At 46.6% G+C, this 12121-nt stretch overlaps 1 protein-coding gene across 3 annotated transcripts in view; it reads right to left on the bottom strand.

The window, feature by feature from the left end:
• The window catches only part of st14b (ST14 transmembrane serine protease matriptase b), a 38888-nt gene that overhangs the window by 2557 nt on the left and 24210 nt on the right, over positions 1-12121 (bottom strand). For all 3 annotated transcript variants that reach the window (XM_060936178.1, XM_060936176.1, XM_060936177.1), the window contains one exon: positions 18-295. In XM_060936178.1, coding sequence (XP_060792161.1) covers positions 18-295 — 278 coding nt within the window. The remainder of the gene's footprint in view (positions 1-17; positions 296-12121) is intronic.

A 12121-nucleotide genomic window follows, 5' to 3' on the forward strand; every position in this document is an offset into this window, starting at 1 on the left:
AATGTATTCATACTTACGTCCCTCCTCTCTGATTCTGCCCCAACCTGTGATCCACACAGACTGGCCTTCAGATAACACGTATGTGGCTGCAGGTAGGCAGATAGGCCAAATATACTGGTTGAGGGTCACAGGGCTGTCCAGCTCCATCAGAGCAATGTCATTATCAAAGGTCAGGGTGTTATACTGAGGATGACAGATGATCCGCTTCACTTGCTTGTGCACTGTGTTGGCCGTGTTGGCCTGACTCTGAATGAGTAGTCCCAGGTAGACATCCCACTGTTCTGGCCCAGAATATCTGCTCAGATGTACAGACATAATAATTTTTGTTATTCTATCCACATTCATCGGATATGAGCAATCACATGCTCTGATTGGCTACTCTACTACTAGGATATGAGTAGTATATACTCATATACTGTAAGTAGAGAAAAAAATGGCGGAACGCATCAAGTCAGATATATCACTTTGTTTTCAATTATTTAAAAGAAACAGAAATAGCTAAAAGAATATAGTGTCGTGTCATGTCCCCCCCAAGCTCCTGTTCCACACTCCAGCTCAGTCGATAGCAGTAATGCACCTTTAAGTTACAGTGGTGCTTGAAAGTTTGTGAACCCTTTAGAATTTTCTATATTTCTGCATAAGTATGACCTAAAACATCATCAGATTTTCACACAAGCCCTAAAAGTAGATAAAGAGAACCCAGTTAAACAAATGAGACAAAAATATTATACTTGGTCATTTATTTATTGAGGAAAATGACCCAATATTACATATCTGTGAGTGGCAAAAGTATGTGAACCTCTAGGATTAGCAGTTAATTTGAAGGTGAAATTAGAGTCAGCTGTCTTCAGTCAGTGGGATGACAATCAGGTGTGAGTGGGCACCCCGTTTTATTTAAAGAACAGGGATCTATCAAAGTCTGATCTTCACAACACGTTTGTGGAAGTGTATCATGGCACGAACAAAGGAAATTTCTGAGGACCTCAGAAAAAGTGTTGTTGATGCTCATCAGGCTGGAAAAGGTTACAAAACCATCTCTAAAGAGTTTGGACTCCACCAATCCACAGTCAGACAGATTGTGTACAAATGGAGGAAATTCAAGACCATTGTTACCCTCCCCAGAAGTGGTCAACCAGCAAAGATCACTCCAAGAGCAAGGTGTGTAATAGTCGGCGAGGTCACAAAGGACCCCAGGATAACTTCTAAGCAACTGAAGGCCTCTCTCACATTAGCTAATGTTAATGTTCATGAGTCCACCATCAGGAGAACACTGAACAACAATGGTGTGCATGGCAGGGTTGCAAGGAGAAAGCCACTGCTCTCCAAAAAGAACATTGCTGCTTGCCTGCAGTTTGCTAAAGATCACATGGACAAGCCAGAAGGTTATTAGAAGAATGCTTTGTGGATGGATGAGACCAAAATAGAACTTCTTGGTTTCAATGAGAAGTGTTATGTTTGGAGAAAGGAAAACACTGCATTCCAACATAAGAACCTTATCCCATCTGTGAAACATGATGGTGGTAGTATCATGGTTTGGGCCTGTTTTGCTGCATCTGGGCCAGGACGGCTTGCCATCATTGATGAAACAATGAATTCTGAATTATACCAGCAAATTCTAAAGGAAAATGTCAGGACATCTGTCCATGAACTGAATCTCAAGAGAAGGTGGGTCATGCAGCAAGACAATGACCCTAAGCACACAAGTCGTTCTACCAAAGAATGGTTAAAGAAGAATAAAGTTAATGTTTTGGAATGGCCAAGTCAAAGTCCTGACCTTAATCCAATTGAAATGTTGTGGAAGGACCTGAAGTGAGCAGTTCATGTGAGGAAACCCACCAACATCCCAGAGTTGAAGCTGTTCTGTATGGAGGAATGGGCTAAAATTCCTCCAAGCCGGTGTGCAGGACTGATCAACAGTTACCGGAAATGTTTAGTTGCAGTTATTGCTGCACAAGGGGGTCACACCAGATACTGAAAGCAAAGGTTCACATACTTTTGCCACTCACAGGTATGTAATATTGGATCATTTTCCTCAATAAATAAATGACCAAGTATAATATTTTGTGTCTCATTTGTTTAACTGGGTTCTCTTTATCTACTTTTAGGACTTGTGTGAAAATCTGATGATATTTTAGGTCATATTTATGCAGAAATATAGAAAATTCTAAAGGGTTCACAAACTTTCAAGCACCACTGTAGTTTGCCAACTGCCAAAAAAAAAAACACTTAAAGAAGAAGAAGAAGAAGAAGAGGAAAATGATGGAGCGAGGACGAAATAAAAACTCTACTCGAAAACAAAACCCCGAAAAATACAAAAAAAGGCAACAAAATATTGAATGCAAGTATTTCATGGTAAGAATGTATCTTTTTTGCATTTCAAGAATTATTATTATAGCATTTTTCACAAACTGCTACTGTCATTTCACCGGTTTGTTTACATTCTCAGCGGAAATGATTTTGGCAGACGTTTTGTATAAAGTATTTATTTATCGAATTTACAAAACATAAAAATAAAAACGCTCTGTTTCTCAAAAGCCAGTGAATGTGGATAGAATAAAACAGTTATTCCACTCAATCTTGTCGTACATGGCTTATAGCCTATTCAGCGCTATAAGCTGAATCGGCTATAAGCCATGTACGCATTACGTGCCTCATTGGCTATCAGCTCATATACGACTCGATTTCGTGGAATAACTGTTAATTATATGTTAGTATTTCCATAGTAATAGCTCGTATCCCATTCTACCATTGGGTGATAGAAGTGCCACATAAACAAATTTTAAAGAATATGTGTCATTTTTGATTTTGTGAGGAAATGCTTATTTATAAATACATATTTGGGATTTTTGTAAGTGGTCTCCAGTGTCAGCACTTTAGTCAGAAGTAAAGCTGTAACTATGTTTCCCTGTAGGAGAAAGTCTTCAGGATAGAGGACTGTTAGATTTAAAGCCATGATTTAAGTTAGTTTTATAGTTACACGTGATTTAGGATTGTTAAGACTTTATGATTTAATATTTTAGAGCTTTTTAAGATCCTTTATTATAACAGTGATCTTAAACTACCCCTGTGTAACCTGACCTTCCTCCAGTGGAGAAGACACACACTTCTTTGCTAAGACTAAACATAGTAGAATTGTCGTAAAAATATCTCGCACGCTTTGACGTGCATAAATGCTGAAATTGCTGAATTGCTGATATGAATATTATTTTGCTTATGATTGAAGGTTTCATTCACACACACATATTGTAAGGTTTTATTCCTTTGTAAGGATAAATAATTGTAAATATTTATTCTTGACCAAGAAGGCAGTAATTCTTAATACTTAATACTTATTCTTAATATTGTAGTTAGAATGCCAGCTAGAAGGCATTGAATTCTGTGTAACTTGTAAGTTACTGTGTGACCTTCTGTCTAAGCTAGACACATTGCTCGAGACATGTTTTGGAACATTCTATCAGAACATGAGGTAAATGTTGATCTGTTAGAACATCTGAAATGTATACAGGATATATTTTCACTTACACACATACATATTAAGGAATTGGAATTAAGATGTGATTTGCTGACTTAGCACAAGATATCCACACACACACACACACACACACACACACACACACACACACACACACACACATCTTACACCCACCCCTCTCTGAGGTCACACACAAACACACACACATTCGACAGACACAATAGGCCGTTTAGAGAGATTATAATTTGTTATAAAAGGTGTTTGTAATATTTCATCTTTGGCGAGAAAACTGTGAATAAACAGCAGTGAAACCGATCTCTGGTTCTCTGTTTTTTTGCGGTGTTCCGTCCCAGAATTCTGCAGGTAGCATGGGGGCATTGGTCTCGAGAAGTTGACCGTTCCAGCTGGGGGAACACTAACAAGGACTATCAAGGTGTATTTTTTTTTTTGTCACTTTAGGAGAGAGAAAAGCGAGCCTGGTGAGAGAAAAACTGTTCATATTGTCTGTAATGTAAGCCATAACATAATAAAGCTTAGATTTTACAGACACCCTTATCCAGCGTGACTGTCATTTTTCTCATTTATACAACTGAGCAGTTGAGGGCATATTACTGGAAAGTTATGAGGTCAAATTCCAGCACAGCCAAGCTGCCAATATTGGATTTGAGCTCATGACCTTCTGAACAGACGCTCAAGGTCTTAACCACTAAGCTACTGCTTTTATATATAATGTTCTAGAACAGGGGTTTTCAAAGTGTGGGAGAGTCAGCCCCCCCTCAGACAGCAAATAAACAACAGCGCCCCCCTTACAATTTTTGTTGTTGCTATACTTAATGTTCCATTCGTATTTTAAAAAAAATGGTTGTTGTACACATTTTTATTTTTTTCTTTTACACATTTTAAACATCTGTGCTTTTTAAAAACATCTTGTTTTCCACATTTTAAACATCTCATAGCATCGTTAGCTAGCACCTCTTGGCAGACAACACACTGTGGCAGTGGAGCATCTTCAGATCCAGTCCATGAAAATCCAAACTTTAAATAATCGTGGTCATACTTCCTTCTTTTTTCAGTGTGTCCCCCCCCAGGATGTTGTGGGCTAAAATGTCTGATGTTGCGGGGGTTTTTCCAAAAAATTGTGATGAAAGTTGCGGTGCTTTTTAGGTTTTTGTTGCGATTACATTGCAGGAGGAAGTGAAAGTTGCGAGAAATTGTTGCGATTTTCTCTTTTTGTGATTAAAATTGAGTGATATGTTAAATATTAAGTTATTACTGAAAAACTATTGATTAAAAAAAACAGACACTGAGAAATGGTCCTATAAACAACTTTACCAATATAAAAGATTACCAGGACTACAAAAATGCAGAAAAATAGGCTTTACTTATCCAAATGCACCTGTTGGTGTCAGGATAAACAGACGAGGACCCAAGAGCGCAAGTTAAATGTTGAGTTTTATTGATAGCAGGGGAAAGGGAGTTGGGAGGATATGCGTGTGTGAAGTTCAGTGGCCAGAGGACTGGTGGGAGCATGGTGGTGATGTCTGCAGTCTCCCATCCAAGTACTAACCAGGCTCGATCCTACTTAGCTTCTGAGATCAAACATGATCAGGCGTTGTCAGAGTAGTGTGGCTGTAAGCTGACAGCACTTGGGTTTCAGGCAGTCTCCCAGCAAGCAGTCCCTCAGCAAACAGACAGAACAGCACAACAGGCAGGAGTAGGGAACAGGCTGGAACACAGAGTCACAGAACAGGTAGCAAGATTAGGGACAGAAATGCAGGGTCAGGTTACCAGGACTGAAGAGTTGACGGAGTCGATGCCTTGAAGACGATCTGACACTGAAGCTTGGGAGGACTGCAGTTTAAATACCCACACAGGAGGAGCAGGTGATAGGCAACAGCCAATGACAGCTACTGAAAGTTAATAAGAGGAGGAGTATGCGGGCGTGGCAGGTAATACTGAGTGGAGAGGAGTGGAAATGTTACCTGAAGACAGGAAAACCACAGGTAGGACCATGACAGAACCCTCCCCTCAAGGGACGGCTCCAGAAGTCCCTAGGTGCAGACCCACCAAGACGGGCGGGAGGAGGGGGAATACTGGTGGAGGGTCAGAATTCCTCTGACCAGTCAGTGTCCATAGTCTCCACACCATCTTCGCTGTCGGAAGACTCGGACGCTGGAGCAGGGGTGGCGGCAGGGTCCGGAAGTGGCTCCGTATGGTGAGAACCCCTACATCGACCCTGTCGGATGGAGGGCTGGTCGGGGTGTAGGTGATGGAAGTCAGCGATGAGGGCCGGATCCAAAATCCTTCCAGCGGGGACCCATGCCCTCTCCTCAGGACCATAACCCTCCCAGTCTACCAAGTATTGGATGCCCCTACCCCTTCGTCGAGAGCGGAGCAGTCGCTGGACCGTGTAGACTGGTCCACCATCAATGAAGCGTGGAGGAGGAGGCGGCGGTGTTGCCAGGACCAGGGGGCTCTTGTGCACTGGTTTGAGTTTGGAGACGTGGAAGGTGGGATGTATCCTCATGGTCTTGGGCAGTAGCAGCCGAACTGCCGTGGGACTGATGACCTTCTGTACGGGAAAGGGTCAGATGTAGCGAGGCGCCAATTTGCGTGACTCCACCCGTAGTGGTAGGTCTCGAGCAGACAACCATACCTTCTGGCCGACGTGGTAAATGGGTGCAGGGGTCCTCCGCCGGTTAGCCCCAATAGCATAGCTGGTACTGGACTTCAGGAGTGCGGTGTGGGCCTGGGCCCACGTGCGGCAGCAGCGGCAGGCGTAGGCGAGAGCAGACGGGCAGGTGGCTTCTCCCTCCTGGCTGGCAAACAGAGGTGGTTGATAGCCATACACACACTGGAAGGGGGAGAGTCCAGTGGCAGAGCTGGTGAGGGAGTTGTGGGCATATTCCACCCAGAGCAGATGTTGAGCCCAGGCGTGGGAGTTGCGTGAAGCCACACACCTAAGTGCCTTCTCCAGTTCCTGATTCATGCGCTCCGTTTGGTCATTTGACTGTGGGTGAAACCCGGACGACAGACTGGCAGTGGCCCCGAGGAGGTGTCAGAATTCCCTCCAGAAACTGGCGGAGAACTGCGGTCCTCGGTCAGAAACGATATCCCTGGGCAGGCCGTGGACCTGAAAGACGTGTTCTAAGACGACCCGGGCAGTCTCCTTCGCAGTTGGCAGTTTTGGGAGAGGCACAAAGTGGGTCATCTTACTGAAGCGGTCCACAATGGTGAGGATGACTGTATTACCTTCCGATGGAGGAAGACCAGTAACAAAGTCCAGGGAGACATGGGACCAGGGACGCATGGGTACTGGCAGGGGCTGGAGTAACCCAGCTGGGGGCTGACTGGGGGACTTGTGCTGGTTGCAAGTGGGGCAGGCTCTCACAAAATCCTGGATGTCCTTCCTCATCGACGGCCACCAGAATCGCTGAGACAGCAGATGGAGGGAGCGTGTGACCCCGGGGTGGCAGGCCAGGCGGGAGTCATGTCCCCATTGAATCACCTGAGACCTCAGGTCGGCTGGAACATAGAGACGGTTGGAGGGGCAAGTGCTGGGGCCTGGCTGGTCCCTGATGGCCTCTCGAACCTGCTCCTCAATGTCCCAGGTCAGGGCAGCAACAACACAGGGGCTTGGGAGGATGGGTGTTAATTCCTCCTTGGATGCCTCATCCCTCTGAAACATCCGGGAGAGTGCATTGGGCTTGATGTTGTGGGAGCCAGGACGGTAGGAAAGGAAGTTGAATCGGGTGAAGAATAGTGACCACCAGCGCTGGCGGGAGTTTAGCCTCCTGGCTGTCCGGATATATTCCAGGTTTTTGTGGTCTGTCCAGACCACAAACTGAACCTTAGACCCTTCCAACCAGTGGCGCCACTCCTCGAGGGCAAGCTTGACAGCCAGTAGCTCACGATTGCCGATGTCGTAGTTGCTTTCTGCTGGGGTCAGTCTTCAGGAGTAGAAGGCACAGGGGTGCATTTTTCCATCCTCTGCTGCTCGCTGGGAAAGCACTGCCCCGACTCCCACATCTGAAGCGTCTACCTCCACCACAAACTGCCGCTCGGCGTCAGGCATCCGGAGGATGGGAGCTGAAGTGAAATGGGCCTTGAGGGTTTCGAAGGCTTTGTCAGCTGCTGCAGTCCATTGGAAGGGCTGTTTGATGCTGGTCAGTGCGGTGAGTGGGGCTGCCACGGTGCTGTAGCCCCGGATGAACCTCCTATAGAAGTTGGCGAACCCCAGGAACTGCTGCAGTTTCTTACGGCTCTCTGGAACCGGCCATGACGTCACTGCCAACACCTTCACAGGGTCCATTTGAATGCTGCCCTCGGTCACCACATATCCCAGGAACGAGACAGACTGAGCGTGGAACTCGCACTTCTCTGCTTTCACAAACAACGAATTTTTATGCAGGCGGCGCAGGACCAACTGGACGTGGTGGGTGTGTTCAGACAGGGTTTTTGAGAAGATCAAAATATCATCCAAGTAAACGAAAATGAACTTATTGAGCATGTCTCTAAGGATGTAGTTTACCAGCGCCTGGAACACTGCTGGGGCATTGGTGAGACCGAATGGCATGACCAAATATTCATAATGTCCCGTCGGGGTGTTGAACGCAGTCTTCCACTCATCGCCTTCTCTTACTCGCACCAGATGGTAAGCGTTCCGGAGATCTAGCTTGGTGAACACTGTGGCCCCTTGCAGCAGTTCAAAGGCGGAGGAGAGTAGTGGCAGAGGGTAGCGGTTCTTAACTGTAATGTCATTCAAGCCCCGATAATCTATGCATGGGCGAAGAGAACCATCCTTCTTTCCCACGAAGAAAAATCCAGCTCTGGCAGGAGAGGACGATGGATGGATTAGGCCAGCAGCCAGAGAGTTGTTTATGTAGTCCTCCATGGCCTTTCTTTCCGGGGCTGACAGGGAGTAGAGACGGCCCTTAGGGGGTGCGGTGCCTGGCAGGAGGTCGATGGCACAGTCGTATGGTCGGTGTGGGGGCAACGACGTGGCCTTGGACTTATTGAACACCTCTCTCAGGTGGTGATAGCAGACAGGAACCTTGGATATGTCGGGGGTGGAGCTGGTGGTCTCCTGGTTGGCTGGCAGGACGGCTCTCTTCAAGCAGGTCTGATGGCAGCCCCTTCCCCACTCTCGTATGGTGCCAGTCTCCCAGTCAAGTTGGGGGTTGTGTAGACAGAGCCACGGGTACCCTAGGATGAGTGGTTGGCCAGGTGAGTGTAGGAGGTGGAACTGGATGGACTCCTGGTGGTTTCCTGACAGCAACATGGTCACGGGGGTTGTGATGTGTGTAACTGTGCCGAGACGATTTCCACCCAGCGCTCGTACAGGAAAGGGTGGAGTGAGATGGTGGCGACCCAGACCCAGCTGCCATGCGAACTCTGTATCCATGATGTTGGCTTCGGCTCCAGAGTCCACCAGGGCGGTCAGGGCACAAGTGGTGTCGGGAAGCTGAAGGCGGAGCTGAAGCAGGGGTTTACGGATGGAGGTCAGGCGGCGCTGTCATTCCTCGGGGGAGAGGGAGGCACGGCCGATCTCCATGGGCTCAGACTGATTATGTCGGCTTTGGGGCATGACAGGCGGGAACTGGGCAGCGGAAGACTCCCCCCGAATGCAGGTGGCAGGTTGACTAGGACGCCCCTTCTCTCGTCTACGGATCTGGATACGATGATCGATGCACATGGCAAGGGCAATGGCCTCATCGAGTGTCGGGGGTTGCTCATGGGAAACGAGCTCGTCCTTGACATAGTCCGCCAAACTGTGGAGGAAGGCGTCCACTAGCGCCGCCATGTTCCACGAACTGCACCTCGCCAGGGTACGAAAGTCGATGGAGTAGTCCGCCACCGTCCGGTTGCCCTGACGGATACTCATCAGTGCTCATGACGCCTCTGTTTTTGACGAGCCCAGGTCGAACACCTTTAACATCTCCTCAGCGAAGGCACTGAAGGAGGCGCAGGCCGGGGTCTGCCAGTCGAATTCTGCTGTCCCCCACAGCCGAGCCCGGCCGGTCAGGTGAGTGATGACGTACCCCACCTTGGCTCCCTCCGTTGACAAGGTCCTGGGCTGCAGAGAGAACTGGATACAGCAGCTGGTCAGGAATAGCCGGACCTGGTTTGGGTCACCATTGAAACGTTCCGGATTACCAATCTTTGGTTCCGGGTCACCGGGGGCCAGAGCAGGAGGAACATGAGCAGATGGAGTGGTGAGTACTTGCAGGACCTGGGTTAGTTGATGCTGTTGTTGTTGAAACAGTTGTTGCTGCTGGTTGAACTGCTGTCATTGTTGGTGGTCAAGCTGGAGCAGAGATGCAATGTCATCGGACATCCGGTTTATGTCTCCCTCTGTACATTCCAGTCGCTGCAGGGCAGTCATTTCGGGCTCAATCACCATGCTGGTCAGGGAGGGCGCTAGGTCCATGATGGTCAGATCGTTCTGTCAGGATAAACAGACGAGGACCCAAGAGCGCAAGTTAAATGTTGAGTTTTATTGATAGCAGGGGAAAGGGAGGATGTGCGAAGTTCAATGGCCAGAAGACTGAGAGGCAGGGATGGCTGGTGGGAGCATGGTGGTGATGTCTGTGGTCTCCCATCCAAGTACTAACCAGGCTCAACCCTACTTAGCTTCTGAGATCAGACATGATCAGGCGTTGTCAGAGTAGCGTGGCTATAAGCTGACAGCACTTGGATTTCAGGCAGTCTCCCAGCAAGCAGTCCCTCAGCAGACAGACAGGACAGCACAACAGGCAGGAGTAGGGAACAGGCTGGAACACAGAGTCACAGAACAGATAGCAAGATTAGGGACAGAAATGCAGGGTCAGGTTACCAGGACTGAAGAGTTGACGGAGTCGATGCCTTGAAGACGATCTGACACTGAAGCTTGGGAGGACCGCAGTTTAAATACCCACAGAGGAGGAGCAGGTGATGGGCAACAGCCAATGACAGCTACTGAAAGTTAATAAGAGGATGAGTATGCGGGCGTGGCAGGTAATACTGAGTGGAGAGGAGTGGAAATGTTACCTGAAGAGAGGAAAACCACAGGTAGGACCATGACAGTTGGTTCAAAAGTTAAAGTGCATAGAACCTCACAGCACAACATGAAGTTACCTTAAAATATAATATAAATGCCTCAGCTTTCATGTAAGAAAAAAAAAACTATTAATACTAGTACTGTGTGCAGGCAGTCTCTCCTGAAGACTAAATTAAACAATAATTATAAACTAATATACTAAGTAACTTTAAAAACGCACAATGGAATTCAACACGATATCACTTTAGATCCATGCATATATTTGAAATTTATGATATTGTATGTAATGCACACACATCTTGAAACATCGATAAAGGACATTTATTGTCAAACTCAAGAATTAATTCACAATAAAAAAATTCAAAGTGACAGTTGGTCCATGTTTGGACCGTCATGCTGGAGATTCTGGGTCTGTGTCGTCCAGGGGTCTCAGCAGCAGTGACTGAGGGTGTCAGGAATCTGTCACGGAGGTGAGCTAGCCTGATGTGCTGATCCTGAACTGGCGTCGTGACTCGAGGCTGACCAGGGCGTGGACGATCCCTGGTGCTCCCTGTCTGTCTGTAACGCTGACTCAAACGGGAAATGGTCGAATGATGAACACCGACGTGCCGGGCGACCTCTGTTTGTGTACTTCCGGCACGCAACATCCCGATGGCCTGTTCACGTTGATTTTGGCTTAGGCGTGGCATCTTCAATAATGACAATTTTCCCATCATTTCCCCCGGGTATTTATAGGCAAGATTGTGTGTGTACAGTGTATGCAAAATTTGTTTGAAAATTAAAGCCTGTCCATGTCATTGACTACCCGAGTCATATTGTACGTTATTGAGTACAACTCCCTTAAATTCTGATTTGAGCACAGATTTGGAACTTATTCGGGCGGAACGAAGTTATTTTTCCATTGTGATATATTTCTTTTCTTCTTGAGATAAACTCAGCACGAATTCAGCAAGTTTTATCAATGTGCATTTTTAAAGTTACTTAGTGTAGAATAAATGGCTCAGGCTTCATAGAACAAAAAACAAAACAAAACAATTTGAACAGAATCTCACAGTATAATGCTGAAGCTGCCTAAACAATGGAAAATAAAATACCATTTTGACAAAAATGTTGGCATCCATTAATTTCTTGTATTAAGTAAAAAAATAATGTAAAGTGCACACAGTCCTTCACTGTAAACATCACACACTTTCAGTAACAGAATTTAAGCCTACATAAACACTGACTTGCACATGCAGCGTTGCCAGATACTGCTGACGTTTTCCAGTCCAAAATATGTTCAAAACCCGCCAAAATGCACTTGAAACCGCCCAATCTGGCAACACTGCGCGCATGCTGCTTCTCTTGAACATATACATGGAAGTAAGGCGGAAGGTAGTTTGTCGACGTCACCTCAAGACGACGCCAACGATTGGTCAAATTTGCGGGAAAGTTGCGGTGATTGGATATAATAGCAACACCGCCCTGAATTCGCGGGGATTGGTTGAATTTGCATTGAAGTTGCAAATCGCGAAATCCTGGAGGGTCTGTTTTTTTGCTTGGCCCAGACTCTGTTTCCTCACTCACTGTAGCTTTAGGTACTAAAAATCGGTCCATTTTGTCTCTGGCAA

Source organism: Neoarius graeffei, chromosome 12 (assembly GCF_027579695.1).
Source record: "Neoarius graeffei isolate fNeoGra1 chromosome 12, fNeoGra1.pri, whole genome shotgun sequence".
NCBI classification, from domain to species: domain Eukaryota; kingdom Metazoa; phylum Chordata; class Actinopteri; order Siluriformes; family Ariidae; genus Neoarius; species Neoarius graeffei.